General features: G+C 35.1%; 1 protein-coding gene across 1 annotated transcript in view; it reads right to left on the bottom strand.

Moving 5' to 3' along the window:
- Nucleotides 1-7,593: 7,593 nt before the first annotated feature.
- The window catches only part of LOC131048413 (uncharacterized), a 39,826-nt gene continuing 27,608 nt past the window's right edge, over nucleotides 7,594-19,811 (bottom strand). The window contains exon 3 of the mRNA XM_057982369.2: nucleotides 7,594-7,926. Coding sequence (XP_057838352.2) covers nucleotides 7,836-7,926 — 91 coding nt within the window. The 3' untranslated portion in view covers nucleotides 7,594-7,835. The remainder of the gene's footprint in view (nucleotides 7,927-19,811) is intronic.

Raw genomic sequence — 19,811 nt, 5'->3', positions numbered from 1 at the left:
ATTTTTATACAATGATTAATATTTTAATAAGACAAATAATTATAAATTAAATTAATTCGAATAACTTTGAATTATTATTTGTAATTTCATAAAAAAATATAAATTATTAAAAAATAATCAAACACAATTATAAATTATAAATTATAAATTAAAATAAATTAAATTAAATGCAAAGTCAAAATACGTCAAATTTCAAATACTTACAATACATAATAAATATTAAACTTATTAAGTTAATAAATAATGGAAAAAGATAAGCATAATTTTTAAATCTATTATAATTTAAATATCAATAATATCATATAAATTAAAGTGAAAACATAAATAATTAAAGGTTAAATTAATTCTAATAACTTTTACTTGTGATTTATAATTTCATAAAATGACATAAATAATTAAAACAATTTTTTAATCTAAACTTAAATTTAAATCAAAATTAGAATAAAAAACTAAATGCAAATTTAAAATATATTGAAATCTAAATATTAATAAAATAACAATTTTAAAATTAATATTTGATACTAAAAGAATATTAAATGAATAAACAATTAAAAATATATTTTTTAATTGAGAATATACTATCTCATATGTATTTGTCATATTAAAAAAAATTCATTTAATATATATTAAAATTAATTATAGATATAAATATATTATGTTTAAAATAAATAAATTAAAAAAGAAAAAGAAATTAACAATGTTTTAAAAATGAAATATATAATTAAAAACTATTTGTACTATGTATTCATGATATAAGTAAAAATTTAAAGATAATGCCCACCTTAAAAGAATATATAATGAGGAACTTTTTGTACTATGTACACATGGTGTACGTGAACTCAAAGTTATAAATGCCCACCTTGCCGCACAGTCAGCGAACATAATCGACGGCGTGCGGTAGCAAAAATAATAAACGACTCATATTTGTATCATTTCGCACCACTCTTTAAGAACATGCCAAACGAAGCGCACGTAGAACGGAAATCGAAACAACTAGAACCGTCTGACATATGTGAAAAGTATGAAAGAAAACTGACGGAAAAATAAACGATTACGATTTATTCAATCGTCTTGCAGTACTTTCAAGCAACTTTCAGCAGTCGATTTGAAAATAGAGGTTGTGCATCTCAAATAAGAGACACCTTCCGCGTAAAAATACAACGAACAAAAAGATGTGGACGATTGGCATTTATTGCATTGATGAACCTTTGAACATAATTTTTATTGAATATCGAAAAACTTTGTAGGCACCAAAAATTGGTATGAGACATATGACGAATTTGGTGGGCGTTCCCACCATGTATAGCCTATCGGCTATTTAAACTACAAAATAGGAACTAACATGCTACACCATTATGTATTTAATAGAAAAATATACACTCAAAAAACAAAGCTCAAAAAGGAGCTCATATGAGAAACTTATGAGAAAATAAAGTTTTAGAAAGCAGGATTAGAGAGAAAAATATTTGATAAACTTAATTTTTAAAAGCAGGAATTTAAAACTAAAAACACTTATGCTATCATGAATCTCCTTAAAAGTGGTATTTGAAAAAAAAACACCAAAATCGAACAAAATTTGTATGAGAACAAAACTCCTAAAATTTTAGTACAAATATAAAACTCCATTTGAGAGGACCTATTCGCCAAGTAGATTAGTAGTAGCATTTGAAAAATATAAAAAATACCACTAGACTTAGTAGAATCTACCATAAATGGCTAAATTGCTATAAATCTACTAAAGTAAAAAAAATCACTAGATAAATTTAGACGATAGCGAATTTAAGAGTCAATCAAAATTGTTGTCAAATGTAACAAACTTATCAAATACCCAACCGAAAATCAATTAAAGGGTTCTTATGGAGTAAATGGAATAATAAGAAAAGGCAGCCTATTGCTTCATGGTTGCATTATATTCAGCCAAAAAACAAAGGTGGTTTAGGAGTAATTGACCCTGATACTCAAGGGTTATGCTTGATAACCAAATGGATTATTAGAATTCTTCATGGAACAACACTACATAATTGCTACTACTAAAGTCAATAATGCTTGGAAAGAAGTTGGATAAAAAGATAAATTTCTCATGGCAAAATACTTTAAACCTCAAGTTTCTAGACAAGTTTTAAGCATATGGAAAGTGTGGCAACAAGTGTCTCCCCTTCTTGAATGTAGTGGACATGACCTTAGCTATTGGATGAGTTTCTCATCTTCATCTATCTAGTGGAATCAATTGATATCCATTCATAAACAACTTCTTGCTATTAAGGCTAATTTGCATAGTAAGTTATTATTCGAAAAAGGCATCACAAAATTCAGGAACATCCAAGATGGAAAAGTGACTTGCATTTTAAACATGAATTCAATGTGTCCAATGCTCTAATCAATGAAATCCACAAAGTACGTGAAGTCGTTCCTCTTATTCTGGAATTAAAATTTTCAACTCCCATTTCTTGTAACTTTTTTAAAGATTGGAGGTGGCTTCCAGGTTATAATATAACATATTTTCCTCTTAAGTTAATCTATCATAAACTTCTTTCCCCAATCCAAATCCAACCAAGATTAATCTTGAAATGGCAAGTGAATTGGTTTGAGGCAAAATGGTTTAGAAAATCATCTATCATAAGGTTGTTGTGGGTGAACGACTCAACTTTCTCTCTATTCATTCCAACAAATGTTTGTTCTATCACAAGTCCATTAAACATGTCTTTTGGTTATGTAAACATGCTCAGCTAATTTGGCAAAAAATTCTCTCTTTTATTTCCTATGACTTTTAACTAGAAAATTAGTTTGGAAATCAGCATAATTGGTGTTGCATTGCTCTCATAATATGTTATCAAAATCCTTTTCGTCAATGTATTTTGTTATATATATAGTTGCTAAGATGCAAAGCTGTTTTTTCTAATTCTTTCCCTCCTACAAAAGTAATTATACATGGTCCATTATCTTGCATTATTTTGCAACAATCCTCTCTTATAAAAGCTTTGAAAGAGAATATCAACATCAATCTAGATCTCAAGTTACAACTTCATCAAGTTCAATCCCAACTAGTAGCTATTCTTAATGACCACTTTGGATTTCTACATACTATTATATATTGCATTACAAAGGAGATTGTGCTTATACTCTTGAAAAAATGATGTCTTTATTATTGTGAATTGCAAGCTGCCCCTCTAATGTTTCACTATAAGGTGGTATGCTGATATGCAAATCATTGTAATACATCAATGTTATTTTAATATGTTATTTGCTCTTTTGTAGTCTCTCGAAGGGCATCTCCTTTGCATATTTATTTTATTAATAACTATATTTTTTCAATAATAAAAAAAGAAAATAATGATTTCCTACATATAGTTGAGAATCTTTAAAAATAGACTTAGACCTTTCAAAAAATAGTTTTCTAATAATTTTCTTCTAAATTTCGGGTGTAGATTATGGACTCAAAGATCATGTCGACTTGAAAGGTAGCCTATAGAAAGATGTGTGCCTTTCTATTAAGGTCAAAAGTCTTATGTAAAGTTGCACCTTTAATAAGGCATTTTTATTTAACTTTTTTAAAAAAATTGAAATTAATATTTTTATTAAAAAATAGTATAATATATAGGTTGTATAGTCTAATCAAATTTCTAAAATAGTCTTATTTATATACTTTTTTAATTTTGAAGATTGAAAAGTAAATCTTAATGTTTTTGGGCCTTTGGAACATGAGGATAGGCTTTATATTTCTTAGATACCCTAAAAACTAGTGTTTTTTTTAAGATGCAAATTTCAAAGAAAATATTGAGATCCTCCTTAAAAATATTGTTTGATAAGAAAAATCTTATTGTCAAACTTTATTTTTGTTTTATTTAATTCAACTATGCACTTAGATAGTGTCCATAAAAAAAAAAACAGAAAAAAAACTATGCACTTACAATTTTTTCTTAAATGATCCAATATTTGAACCAGCTACAAAATCGAAGCATGTAAACTCAAAAAAAATTCTAATTAAGACTTAGCTTTATAGAATCAAATTTTCATGAAATAAAATTCAATCCTAACTATTTCAATCCTTCTAGATATAATTACGAAGACTATATCATTGTATTAAACGCTAACCTAAGAACTAAGATTTCTCACCAGTTCTAAAAATAGGAAATATTGAATAAACTATGGCATCTTGGCTCAAATAGCATGTTAGTTTTTTTAATTAGCAAGAAATCGATAAATGCCCAATTTTATAATGATAAACACAAACCAAATAAATATATAATTATCTATCTCTACCATGGAGTCAATCAACCTAAACTCTCCCTACCTTCCTATTGTCCTTGGTTAGATCCTTTGAGAACGATAAACATTAATATATAAAAAAAGTTATGAAACTTTAATGCAGAAAGTCATATTGTAAAATATTGAACATAACAGTGACCAAAGCAAAGCTTGTAAGTCTGAAGAAAAATGCACACAAAAATCAAAGGAAGGGCATGGAGAAAAAGAGGAAACATAAACATTTACATCAAGGTCATCATATAGACAAGTGGAAAAAAGATTCACATCAATTAAGGTTCCAAGTTTAGGTAAAAAAAGGAAAGAAATAAATAAAATGTGCCATTGTGAAATGCAACAATCAAGGAGATATGGTACTACATAAAATCAAAAGTCAGTCACTTTGCATCTACGTGCAACCCAAAAAAAAATTACAAACATCACTAGGACCATAGAAGCAATGGCTGCGTCGAGCAAACCAAGAAGAATTAACATGGAGAAATACGGGATATGGCTACGTGGAGCAAACTACGAAGAATTTACATGGAGAATTATGAGATAATAGTGATGCAGCAAAATATGGATCACGGATGGGCTAACAATACCATCATGAACCCATTGAAAAGATCGCCTATGGATGCTTAGGTGATCGAGCATGACATCCTATATGTACAGATTCTCAATACTTCTACTTTCTGGTTGTTTATCATGTTTCGAGGATGGAATGTAATGTACCTAGGGATATAATAGTAGGTGTATTAAATAATAAATATGGATGGATACAATGGTTACTAGAATACATAAGCTTTGTAAATCAAAGCACTAGTTAATGGTCGATAGTACTTGAATATTATATGGGATGTTCTAACTTACAATTTATTTTATTTAGGGGAAGGGGCTCAATTACCCTTAGTATGATAACCATTAATTGGATTAATCATTTAGTAGGTCAATAGCCACCCACTGATAAATAGCAATAGTTAAAAAAATAGTTAGTAATTAGATCAATTGTGCAACTTTATTGGTCCTGACAGTGCACATTTACTGAGACATTTGTGCAAAGTATTGGATCTGTTGTGCAAATTTTGTGGTGGTCAAAGCAAACAGTTAATGGAGCAATAGAAAATATATAAGGGACATCAACTCAAAATGACCACTTTGTGACCCTTGTGCACCTAATGAATCTCACCACGTTCATGATAACTGTTCATGATAACTATCCAGTCACATACAAAAAAATCGAAAACAAAACTATCAAAACCCAATGTGCTATTTTGGAGCTTAGGATGCAGAATATAACTATACCAACTACTGCTATCTATACCTCCACCATGTAAACGATTTGAAAGCGATTGTTTCTATTTGTCCCCAATACAGTCAGTGTAATAGAGCAGCTGAATTTCTGGCAAATACCGATGGTAATCGGCAATAAGCTGGATGAGTACGGTAACTTATTTTCTACTAGTGCATGTTCAACCCCTTGTTAAAATATGCATATCTGATTTCCTCTGCCCCCTTACAAATCCTATCCTAATATCAATAATGACGTTCATAGGGAGGTTCAGATGCCTCATATTTCTTATGCAACACCCTGGGGGCTTTGTGCACATATAGCATTTATGTCTTGTCGTCATCGACCCATCCGGATTGAGGTTGTATTGAGTTGGAGCGTGCAAACAGCCGTTTAAAAGGCAACTGTTGCTTCTTTCCTTCTTACGATGTGATGCAGTTTATGCTGAGTTTTTCTTTCTTAATTGGAGGCAGAGAATTTCTGAATGCAGCACATGTTCTCTAGGGATTCAGCCTATGGAGAGGCTGTTTTGGATTTGTCTACGGTGCAAGACTTTCGCATTCCTGATTTTGATACCCCAAAATTTGTTTAATTGGTTCAATTGTGGAAGATTTCAAAATCGAATCGGATACTAGGCCTCCCAACAATGAGTAAGGATTGGATTTTAAACAGAATTCTTTGGGGCAGGAAGAGTGCTATTCTCTACAACAGATGAGGAGGGATTTGTGATTGTAGATGAAGACCCTACTCGTGTTCCAAGTAGACGGTAGCTCTGCAAAAGGAAACCCGGAGCATGTAATCTCAGAAAGAAGAGCTTGCTTGTTTAGTGGGGATTTGGCGTTATATCAACAGGCTGTGTGTTATTCAAACGAAGGCTGCTTACAGGTGTCGAACCTCTTCACATGCTAGCTCTATCCGAAAATGGAATTCTACAAGCTAGGAAGAGAATTTTTCAAGAATCAAGGTCTAGGTGATTTGAAGCGTAGATGTCAAGGGTTCTGATAAGGAGGCGGTGGGGTTCAATGTTGTTCTCGACATGGCCACAGAACCAAGCCCCTCTGACTTCTATAGATAATTTGTTAGTGGATGTGATTTTTGCTTGTTCGTGTGCGAGGAATCCCAAAAGTGGCCATTTTTTCTTGCTCGAGAGATTGTACTTTTCTATCTTCTGTAGGGGTGGCTTCTGGGTAGTTGTGCTCTATCCTGTAGATGCAGGAATTTTGTTTGGATTGTCGATAGCCATTTTTATGATATTTTGTCCCTTGGCTCTTCAAATGTAATATGTATTCTAAAATTCATTGGTGAGGGTTCACCAGTCAAAAGAACATCACTCAATATGAAAATCACGTCGAATTTAATGGTATCTCAAATTCATCTACAAACAAAAATTTCAAGCTTGCTCCACAAGACTAATAGAAACGACTATTAGAGTTCTATCACAAGAAAATATGAAAAGAATAATCGAACAAGTAATAGAGTAAAGCACTTAAACAGTCAAAAGCCAAAGCCAAAGCTGAACTTAAATTGAGCTGATTCAGTTTTAGAAACAAACAAGACTACTTTTGCAGGTAGACAAATTCAACGAATTAATCAATTCATTGTTTTCCGTCTTGAAGCTATAAATATGCCTGTACACAAGGAGACCCTCATTAATATGTAAAACAAAACGACGATATATTGTAAGTTGTAACAGCTTTTTTTTGAAGAAATATGTCTTATATTATGTCAAGGAGCACAAGGAAGATCTCTCCCTATAAATGCCAGAAAGATGAGCACCCTGTCTTGGGTTCCAATGGGGTAAGTATTGAATATATTTATAAAAATAGCATTGCCAAGTTTGAATGATCTAAAGAATGGAATTTCACTGGATCCAAAGTTTTCATAGACAAAATAGAACATAAGCATAATCTTGCTTAAGCCCAATTGAATGACAAAACAGAAAACGAAATGTTAAACACACAGCTGATTTGAAACAGTCCCTAGTATTTAGGGTCTCGCATAAACTATTACCTATACAATCAAGAATTAGATAAAAGAACACAATAAATGACACCAACTGCTGCATGGAAAACAGAAGCCATTTCTTCTTTGGCATACACAGTGTACAAACATTATTATTTGCATTGTAAGCGCAAAAAGTCTGACAGCCATTCTATGGTGATAGGGTATTACCTTGGCTCAAGTGAGAAAACTAAGAAGAGTTCAAATTAGAAGGCAATGTAATTTAGATCAGAAACTACCAGTACAATTTCTTCATGTTACAAGGAAAACATTCCATGAAAGAAGCTTTTATCTCCATTTACTAAATGGCAACTGAGGGAGCACTCCTATCATCCTCAGTTCTTTTTCTCCTCACAAACAGCTTGTCAATGTCTTCTGTTACCACATTGCTCCTGCAGATAGGCGATCTTTTGCATTAATAATTAGAGACATAAACCTTCAAAAATGGATGCTCTAATTTTAAAATCATAAAAAATAATAATTGGTATTCATCTTGTCTGCTTATCCACAAAAAATGGATAAGTTTCAATTTTAATAAGCATATTGGATTCTATATCTCATCATTTCACCGACTGACAGAAAATATTTCTTTGGCTCCCAGGAAACCATATTTGATACAAGCATTCAGCACAGAATAATAAAAACTAAATCCAATTATGTCTAGAAACTACTTCTAAAATCCTCCTGTCTCAATTCATATTAAACATAAACTCACTAGACAGGGCAACCATCCTAACATAAATAATTAGAAGCTACATAAGAAAGATATATTTTTTCTAACAAACAAGTTATCTTTTAAAGCCACAATGTATTCGTATTGCAAACTTTACATTTAAATTTCCAAAGCTAAATGAAAACTAGGTGAAATCCACATACTTCAAGCATGAAAAATGTCCATTAAAACCTATGAGTCCGTAGCTGTATTCTCCAGTAGAATTGAAAATCAAATCGAAGCTAAAAGATTAACTTATCAACAGCTGCAAAAGGCAAATAAGTTCGCATCCATAAATTCACTACTAAGAGATAAATCATTGTCACAAAATGGACATAAAGATGAGCACCTGCTTTGTGAAACTCTTTAAGATAGTAGCAAAATGCACAGAAACAGGCAATTGAAGTAAGATATGATACATAGTTTCACATATGCGTCAGCTCATTTCCTGGATCCATATAGAATGTTTCATGAAAGGGCAGCCGATTTCAAAAAGAAATTAGCTTTGGTCTCCATGGTCTATTTTACTGTCTATTCAAGCTACATACCATATTGTAGTTTGTATTTTCTTCAGTGGTGTGTCTTGTCAACCTTCATATCGTTCAAACTGATTCATTTCGTTTTCAAATTGTAAGTTGTGTGATTTCTTCTAGATGGCAAAGAGTCCTTGTATTTGCTGTAGTTGGTATCTCATAACATAGCATCCCTCCATTTTATAAGAGCACGCTACTACAAACGGCCTTGCTTATTCTATGTACCTTAGTAAACCATTATGTAGCACCCATTTCAAGGACACAGACACAGCTAGTGCATCTCTAGACTGTATTATTATTATTATTTTGCCTCCTGATGCTTAGTACGACTATTTCTTATATCTTGCTTCCCTATGCTTAGGACTTACATGTTTTGATTAAATTGGATTTTATTTCATACAGGCAGGCATGCTGAGACATGCTATGACTTTATAGGCTTTATTTGAATATCAAACATTGCATATGCAACATTTATCATGAATATCATATTTTATCAATTGAATTTATTTGAGTATTTAATGATTTGTGATAAGTTGATTTGTTCGATGTCTTGTGCTAGCATTTGGGATTTTCTTTTGTCATGTTATATTTGGGATACCATGATGACATCTAGCTTATGCACAGATAATGGGATCTGTACCAAGACTATTTGAATTGAATAGAGATACATATCTCCATGGGCACTAATGGAGACCAGAGCAAATAAACAGAAAAATTTTTTAATCCATTCCATCCTCTTCCTAAGATCATGAAATATGGAAGTATGGTGAGAGACATGGGAGGCCATGCAGACATCAATAAAAAACTACAAAATTTGTTGCCCTTTGGACCATGGAAAAGAAAGAGAAACAATACATACATTTTCATTATTCCTTCGTTTAGATAGACAGAGCAGATGTAAGAGTTTTCAGGGTTGAAAAATGCCACTTTAAGACGCAGCTACTACAGAGGAGAGTAACAGACCAGTTTGGATGATTGACTGAATAAAAGAAAGCCTGTGGCCCACCCTTCTATTGGTGACAGCTACTCAGTGTCTCCAACCTTCCTTGACCCACAAATCTTTAAAACTGGCCCATTTCAATTGGAGGTAATTTCTATTTTGTTATTCTCGCAGAGGCATGATAGTTTTTTTCTTCTCTCTTCTTTTATGTTGCAGAAGTTTGTTTGGTGTTGCTCTCTTCCTCCTGTTTCATTTAATTGTTTCCATTCTTCTGCGCGAGTGTGAGATGACTGGAAAGAAAGAAACTTAATTATAATGCAAACTCTGCATTCTTGTATTGGAAATTTTTATGTTGAACATAAAAAATTTATTTCAAGGCCTTGTTGGATGTGGAAGCCGGGGAAAGTTCCATTATATGTCTTACTGTTTGATCAACATAGGAGAGGGGGGGGAACCATCGCTACCTAATTCTAGAAAATTATATTGGGTGCGAAGTGAGCAAAAAATCCAATAGCAGCACCATTATTTCCATGCATAAGAGAAATGAGATTTCTATGTTGTGCTAGAGATAACTTTGTGCATGTCAAATGGCAACCAAAGGGCTTAATTCTTTACTGTATGTATATATTAATATGTGTGTGTGTGTGTGTGTTTATTTGGGTTGGTAAAACAACCCTTTTATAGAGATTTTAATGTCATCAGGATGATGGATCTTGTCAAACAATCCCTACATTTGAAGTAACCTACTGTAACCTAATTCTACTAACTGCAATGCATCAAGCTGAGTCATATGATCCCGGGCCTCCAAAGTGTGTTGTGCAAGATAGTTATGTTTTCTGTTACCTTCGTATGTGTGAAACCATGTCTAAGGAAACTTACAAAGAAGGATTACTTGATTAAGTCTAGAACCTAAACCTTTCACAATTTCATAACTAAATTACCAGGTTCACCCATCCTGGTCCACATAGCCCGCCTGAGCAGGTCCAGGTCCAGGTCCATGGTCCCTGAGAATCCACCACATGTACATCCCAGACAACCTTGGGTCTGCCCCAGGTCCCTGGGGTACCTAGGTCATCCAGGCAGTGCCCTGGGCAAACCCATTGGACATGGGCCCTCTGCAATTCACATTATCACTAACTTACACATTGGACATTTATCAGAGATGCTAACCATCACACCAGTTGCCAACCATCACCCTGCTGATCCAACCCTGTGACATTTATCTGCAGTCGTTGATTTTCAGCTTGGATTTGGTAAGATGGGTTGCAGTCTTGTAGCTACCAATAACATGCTGAACCCAGCCAGACTGCAAATGGAGCTTCAAAAATGTAACGGCCTGGACATCATAACACCCAAACCTACATTCCAAATATTTTAATGATGCATTTATTATATTTTGAGTGAGCACCAGCTGGGCCATTGAAACTTGCTTTCCAAATAAATATCTTTGGACTGGATATTAGACTAGCAAGATGGTGAATACTTTCTAGCTCAGACATCAAAGTGCAAAATGTAAAGAACATTTTAGGGAGTTGAAGCAGCTGGAATTTTGAAATTTGTGTGTGAGGGCAAAGAAAATATTGGATGAGTTATGACTACAATAAAATATGGTGAATGATGAAGTTGACACATGACAGAGGCAAACCCTGATTAGGGTTTTGTTCCAGAAGATCAGCTATAATATCAGTACCCATGTTCTCAGATTTCGAAAATAAGGTCTCCAAGTGCAAAAAGCAAAATGGAAATCCAGATTAGGGTTTTTGTTCAGATGAACCAGCAAGGTCTAAACATGGCATGAATACTGTTGACCAAAGTCAAAAGGAAGGCAAGAGAAATGGCACATTGAAAATTTCGCCCAAGCTGAAGAAGTAAAAATAGCAGACAAGTTCGACAAGGCTCAAGGTCAAGCAAAAGGAATGGCAGATGATCAGTCAAAATCGTCCAAGGATGTCAAGCATGGAAGATGTTTTAGCAGAATCAATGTCTGCCAAGGCATAGGAGAATTGTCCAAGTAAAACTGTCCGACAAATGTTAAAATCCTACCAAGGGTTAATTAATCCATGGCAAGAGTTATTCAAACTCCTACCTAAGGTGAAGCTTATTCATACATAAAAATGTCTGACAAATCTTAAGTGTACTTCATGGCCAAGCTAAAATTGTCCAACAAATGGCAAACTCCTACCAGGAGTCAACTAACTCATGGCGACAGTTAACAAACTCCTTCTCAAGGTTAAACAAACAAGAAACCAAGGCGTAAAAATGGTTAAGTATATGCAACTTTCACCATGTCCAACACTTTCAAAGTCCACCTTAAAAATATGGCACAAGGAATATAGTTGGCTCAAGAAAACATGTCCAAGATTATTCAAAGTTCGACTTGGCATAAACACTTAAAAATATGCCTAGGCAAGGTTGACCATGGCACAAGAAATATGAACAAGGTTCGCTAAAACTTGAAGAAGAATGTCTAAGGCAATGAAAGGCCCACTTAGGCGAAATTGAAGATGACATAGCAATAAAAGATGACATGGCATTCCAAAAGGATTGAAGATGGCAAAGATGATGACTTGGCAAATAAAGCAATAAAATATGTGACATGTCTTCCTCAAATTCGAACTTCTAGAAGGAGATTTAAAACAAATAAAACTTTCTAAAATATGATGGAAGCTTCTAAAGAGAAATTTGAACTTCTTCGAGGATGGAATAAAGCATTAAAACTTTCTAAATTTGCAACTCCCTTCTAGAAGAAAGCAAAGAGAGTTCGAACTTCTAGATGAAACAATAAAGCTTCTAGAAGCAATCCAAGAAGCCATAAAGACGAGGTTTTACCATCACTTCTCTTTGCCAAGTTCAAGAAGCATAAGTTTATCTCCAAAATCGCTGAAGAGTGATCAGGGAAAGCAGCTCAAAACATAAAAGATTATCAGATTCATGTCAAAATCTGATCATATTATCAGATTAGCCTTTCAGAAGTAAAGCGAATTCAAGGGTTTGAAGGAAAGAAGTTCGAATTCTTCCTAAAAATCACTCCGAAGTCTGATTAGATTTTCAAAAGGATTGGCCATATAAAGAAAATCTAAGGGTTTGGAGGAGACAGTCAAGAGGATCAACAAGTCCACCATTTACAGCAGACTGAAGGTTTGTTGATAATATTCTGATTCCATCATTAATCATTCTTGAATCCGCCTTGGGAGAGAGAGAGAATCCAAATCTGTGCGCAGTCTTCTTAATAATCATTCAAGCCTGCACTTCACCCTGTCCAGAAGACTATTGAATCTGCCTTTGATAAAGAAGACAAATCTGGAGAAAGATACATATTTAAAACTCATCCAAGATCATCATAAACAGCAAATTGAGGGTTTGCTAAAGATAAAGCTTTCATAAATTCGCCTTGTTTGCCATAAAGAAAGAAAAAAATTCTGACAGATTCCTTGATCCTCTTCCAAGTAAAAAACGAAATTGTCTATCCAAGGTTTATAAAATCACTTAACTGTTGCAATCCAAATTTGCCATGATCAGCAAGGAGATAGCAGATTGAAGCTTTAAAAGTCCTCTAAACCCGCCTTGGAAGAGAAAGATTGTTCAAACCTGTCTAGAGCCTATAAAATTTGCCATGGAGATGAGAAATAAAGCACCCCAAGGGTTTGGAAAACAAACACAAAATTCGTCCAAGAAATTGAGAACTTCGCCTTGTCAAGAGGAAGACATTCAAACATAAAAACTTTTCCATAAAAATTTGACATCATCCAAGTCCGCCTAGGGTCGGACAAAATGAAGCATCACACAAAAATGAAATAAAAGATATGACGAGAAGAAAGACAAACTGTCTGATCCATCTTGAAATTCACCATGGACAGCAAGCACAATATCAAGAACAACTCCCACAATTCGCTAAGTACAATAAGGTTGGTTCATGACAAAGGGAAAGATGATTGTCCAAGCTCACCAAGACATGCTGAATGAAGATTCACCTAAAGATAACTATCCAAAAGTTCTTCCAAGAATCGATCCAAGACAATCCAAGACATGAATTGTTAGGACAAACAAGATTCAAAATCAAGAAAGTTAGGGAAAGATGATAAATTCCTTCCAAACCCAAGGCATGAACAAATTGTCCAAAACCTTGCAAGACACATCGATTCATTCACGCATAAATGGAATATGTGAAGATACCTAGCCACAGACTCAAAATTGAGAACAAGTTTGCCATGCCAGAAAGATGAAATTCTGATCACAATTCACATAAAATCAGACCAGCAAGTTGGAAAATAATTCTATTTTCCAAATTATTTTCGACGCTTAGAAAAAAATTTCAAAGTTCAAAATTTCTAGAAAATTCTAGAAGATTCTTGGATAAAATCGAATTTTTGAGAGAAATAAAACTTTCCATTTTGGAAAGATTAAAACAATAAAACAATAAAAAAATTATTCAAAAATTAAAACAAAAAACAAAAAAACAAATCAAAAACTTCTAAATTTAAGAACCCTAAACTCTATATATTTTCAACCAATTCACTTTCACAATTCATTATTCAGGTTGAAAATTTTGGAGAGCATTAAAAAGAAGTTTTCTCTCATATTTCATAAATTTTGGATTTTTGAAGAAGAATTGTCCAAAAGAACATTCTTCTAAGTGTCAAGGGTCTAGAAATTAAGTACTTTTCTCTGATTCTAAGGCAGATTTTCAGAATCAGAGGTAAATTTCAGTCATAAAGAGGATTCAAAAGCTCAATTTGACTGAATTTCCTCATCTTTCTGTCTTATTTTTCATTATTTTCTTGACCAAACCCTTCAAAGACACAGCCTTTTAACAGGCTGAAAGTAAAATTTTCATAAAAGAGTTTAAAATCAGAATTAAATTCTGAAAATAACATGGAGTTTTTATGTGTTTTTACAGGTGACAATGAAGTTCGCCAGCAAGGGAGTGCAATTGAAGTCCAAACTCAAGTCCGAGTGGAAGAATATCACTAACACAGATCTTGGGCATGTATGGAAGAATTTAAGAAAAGAATGTATGGACATGATGGACACATTCCCACACCTATTGCTCGCAAGATGATGCAAAACGGAATTGTCCAGGCAGCTGGATTCCCACAAGCCAAAGAGTGTGTCGAGCTGATTGTCAAATGTGCCTTGCACTATAAAGCACAATCTAGAGACTTCATTGCACCAGATGGAAGGGTCCTGGCTAATCTTTCAAAATTGTCCATCCAGGAGACATCTAGTATACCAAAGCACAGCAAAACCACCTATAAGACTAAGGACCAGGCCCAGAGGGTCTATGATAGTCAATCTAAACTTTGTGCTATGAATGTAAACAAGTCTTGGCTTGAGAAGAAAAGACCTCAAGGGAAGGTGCCGAAGTATTTATTGCGTCCATTCTTCAAGGAAAAGTATGGTGATATCATCCTATTGTTGAATAGAGTAATGGGCAGCCCTAAGGGTCAGCTATTTGAGACATGGATGTACTATTTCATGGATGAAATCACCTCAAGAACCAAGATATTCAACTGGTCTCGCATAATCAACGATAGCCTTCACGAACAGTTGATGAACTTGGAAAGGACAAAGACATTCCACATGATTTCCTACATAATTTATTTGCTGGCAGCAACTTACAGATATTCAGGATTGATTTGCAAAGGCATAGTAGGAGGTGGTAAGAACGAATTCCGATCATATGATTGTTATCCTCAACTGCAGCTCAAGGAGAAAAAATTTCGAGCCCATGACGCATTCTTGATGTACATAACAAGAGCACTGCAAGGAGGCACTCATAACCGACTTTCTCATGAATCCAAAAGTTTGATCAGCCGATATGGATCCTGGTTTATCCAGTTTCCGAAGTTCACCTATATCAAAATCCAAGGTTTCACTGGCCGTCCTTACCGATTCCCAATCTACCTAACCAACAGGATGGTCCTGCTAGAAGTTCTCAAACAATTGGAGACATATCAAAGTTTCAAAAGAATAAGGCGAAAGGCAGCCATATCTTTTCCATTCTTCATTGGAAACATGGAAGAATCTTGTTCAACTGCGGTGCCAGGCTTGAAATGCAGTGGTATCCTTTTACCTTCTACCAATCCAAAACCAATTATGATCCTCACAATAACATCAGATCAGTAAAGGAGGAAAGATTCAAGCATAGAGTAGATACAGAAGATTTCTGGGCAAATGCGGCTGATGAGTACGAAATCAGGAAAAGGTTACATTCCAGGCTATCTGTGAATTTCATCAAAGAAACTCAACCTTATCTCATACCAGATCAATTAGAAGATAATGGAGAGAATACTCAACTTGGTTTTGATGAGCATGCACCTCTTCCTCCTATCAAGTGGTCAGAGTCGGATCATGCAGACTTAGCTACCCTAATGCGGCTAGTCATGAAATATACCAAGTGGTAGGTTAATCAACAGTGTCACAAGCTGAAGCAGAAGAATATAACTTTGACATATAATCTGATGGGAGTAGCAGAAGGATATTCTTCAAATGAAGAAGCAACACAAAATGCCAGATCAAGCGAGAATGCTAAAAGGAAGGGGAAGGCAATTGAGAATGAAGAACCTGCTCAAAAAAGGCAGAGGATGGAACCATCTCATTCCGCCACATCAAGGAATGAGAAATACATATTAAATATTGATGAACCATTAGTTGAACTAGAAATTCCTTCTTTAGTTCATGAGGAAAATGCAGAATTGGTCCATTAGGAAGATGAATAGCCACCATCACTTACTGGCACAAAAATCCTAGAATCAGAGCATGACACAAATATTGAAGAGGAAGAGTTCCAAGAAGGGATGATTTCTGCTCTCCAGGGGATTGCACGTGACAATAGAAACAAAGGATGACCAAGAGGTAGAAGGCATTGAGCAGCCCACAGTTCCTGAATGGCTGAAAGAAAGATTGAAGATGAACATGCCAGTAATAGAAGAACAAGAAGAGGATGACATGGCAGACTTCTTGGCTAGGTTAGAGCAAACTACTGTGAAGAAGCCAGCCAAGAGATATTCTACCATCCAAAGAGACGAGACAGGCAACCGCACGGTGCAAATAATTGTGCCTAAGGTGAACAAAGCAAAGGGAGACATTGCTCCTCATGAGTTCGAGATCACCACTTTTGACTTGGGCCCTATCACAAAGACCCAAGCAAAAGATGACTTAGATAATTCAGTTGCTTCCATAAAGGCAAAAGTGGATGAGGAGACGGAAAAGAAGAATGAGCATAAGAGAGAAGTAGAGCGCCTAAAAGAGTATATTCAGCAGTTAACTACTAAGCCACTTGATCAAGCCAACCCATAAGCTCTCTTACTTTTGGATTCACAGCAGGTAGTCAAAAATTCTAAGGAAGACGCAGTGACAACCAGAGAAACCGGGGATTGGATGGAAAGTACAAAAGAAGACTCAGCTAAGTTCATGGAAGAAATATCATCAGCATATGAGCAAAGTTCTTCTTTGCTTTCCAGGATTGAGAACATGGCAGAAATGTGGGCCGACTTCCAGGATGCCCAGGAAAGAATCATTTCATGCCTTCGAGAACTCAAAGGAATCTCATCCCAAGAGTTGATTAATCACAAGATAATTGAAGCAGGGGCTGCTTATGATTTTCACAGTTGGCTCTAGACATTGGTTGCACGGAATGAGGTCTTGGAAAAGGTGCGGATTGATGCTGATAAAAAAGAGGAGCTGATAAGGGCCTTTCAGGATAAGATTTTTCTTATAGTTGCAAAAATACTTGAGAAAGAAACAATCCGAGAAAGGGATATGCAGCTGGAGAATCTAAAGATCAAAATACAGGATATCTTCTTTGCCATCACAGGACCGGCCTTGAAGAGCAACCTGGCTAAAGCATCGAACCTCCTTTCAATCAGAGATGCCTTTCAGAAGCAGCAACCAGACTAGGAATTCACCTTTGCTCTTTGTGCAGATGACTTAGAAGGATTGGAATTCAAGGTCAACTTATTGCCACATGTCACAATGGAGGAAGTGGACCGAATTGTGTCCAAGTTCAATGAATATCAAAAGAAAGGGATACAATCCTAAAAAAAAGCATCTTGTGACACTTGTCTCTTTTGTAATTGATCTTTGATATTATTTTGGGAAACTCTATCTAGGGTTGGGTTCTTTAGATCTTAGTCGTTGATCTTAGATCGATCTCGGCCATTCATTTTTCTTTCAAAACTATATATAAACCCCCATTCTCTCATTTCATTGTGTTGTGGAGAGATTTATGAAATTGTTGCACACAGCTATTTGAGTAATAAAATATTCATTATCAGTATTGTTTTGAAATCTTTTTATTGCAAAATGGTTGCATGGTTACATATTCCCTTCAACAATTAGATTAGATTTGCTTAAGTAATTTGTTTTCAGATTTGATTAGATGAATGATAGATCTGATAGTATTGATTGGTGAAATCTTGCTTAAACTTTTGTTGGATGGATGATTTCCTTTCAATGTGCAAAGTTAGTCTGAGTTGTTTTAAATATGGATGTTTAACTTCTACTTGGAATGATATTGTCCAATTGTTGGTATTTTTCCTAAGTGTGAAAATCTTAAGCATAACCCTAGAAGATTGCACCCGCTTTGTGTAGTTGTCCAAGTGTGGCGAAACAAAGCATCGTTACCAGTTTCACCCAATCTTTACTGTCTCTTGAGTTCATAGGAATAGCCTAGAAGTAGCATAGAATCCCTAAACCCTCATTCCTAAACCAGAAAATCCAAAAACATAGAGCATAAATTGTAAAATCTGCCTAAGTTCAACTTGTGAACGTCACCAGTCGATAAATGTAAGTCCCTCTTGAGATTTTCAGCACACACTACCCAAGCAGCTATCCCACTAAAGTCGCTTGTTCGCACATATAGACCTTGGAGTCGCCTTGTGGTCTTTCTCGCAATCTTGGCACAAGTAGTGATTGAGGAGAGGATAGAGTATCCTCGTGGTATTTTATTCTAAGTGTTTGGTATATGATAAAACGTACACCAACAGGCCAAAGAACACAGAATTCAATGAAAGACGCACAGCAACTCTCTGCAGTTGCACAAAACCTGTTCGTCACCTACACACAGAGATGGGGGGAAATGTCGGGGTTGTATAGTGGTTTGCCTCATACAGACGCCCGCTTTGGTGTTTCCACCTCCACGGACAGCCAAATAGATAGATTGGAAAAAAGATAATAGATAAACATGCAAATAGAAACTATACTTCCCTTAATGGAAGCAAACCCCTATTGCAAGTATATAAAATGATATATATTGATAAGCTAAATGTACCTAGATGATAGATACACTTAGAGATATGATAGATAAGTTGCAAGCAATGATAAAAGATAGATAAATGATAAAGAGAAGACAAGGCGTGTAGCCAAACCCTCCTTTTCGAGATACAAGCGTGATGAAGCTCAAGATATGTGCTTGTTGCAAGATGATTGCAAGAGTGTTGTAGATAGAAGTTGCTTGATAGCGCTTGTAGGGCCTTCAAGAGAGCATCAATGAAAGAGATCTAAGAGAGCCAAAGAGTAGAGCCAATTGGGAGAAAATAGAATAGAAGCCAAAAAGGTAAAATGTCCTTCCAAATGAGCAAAGAAAGACTTTTAAAGTTGGGAAGAGGCATGGATGACCGTTACAGCCGCAAGGCGTCTAACCAGATGCATGATGCAAGATTCCACAAATCTATTGGGAAGTTAGCGCAGCGCGCAAACGTCTTCTCAAAGATAGGCCCAAATGGGGTTTTAGGGAAAATGGGGGCACTTTGTCTTCGGGGCCCATGATGTCAAAATGATGGGATTTTGATCATGGACCTGCCATTAATGCACCAAGTGCCATGCATAAGTGTCATGAATGCACTAGGCGCAATTTAGGACACTACATTTTGCCCCCACTTTAGTTGACTGATCGACTCAGGGAATCAGGCACACTAACGTAGTTTCAAAAAGATGAATTCATTAAGCCCATGCAGTGCAATGAATGTTATAAATGCAATAAATACTTAGCCCAAAAAGGATATTGTAGAGGCCGCAGAGGTCAAGTCGGCAATCACAGACGATGCCCCCAAGTCTCCACAAGAATCCATAGTATTTAACGTGATAAGTTCC

This window comes from Cryptomeria japonica, chromosome 8 (assembly GCF_030272615.1).
Source record: "Cryptomeria japonica chromosome 8, Sugi_1.0, whole genome shotgun sequence".
NCBI classification, from domain to species: domain Eukaryota; kingdom Viridiplantae; phylum Streptophyta; class Pinopsida; order Cupressales; family Cupressaceae; genus Cryptomeria; species Cryptomeria japonica.
This window is presented reverse-complemented; position numbering and strand designations above follow the sequence as displayed.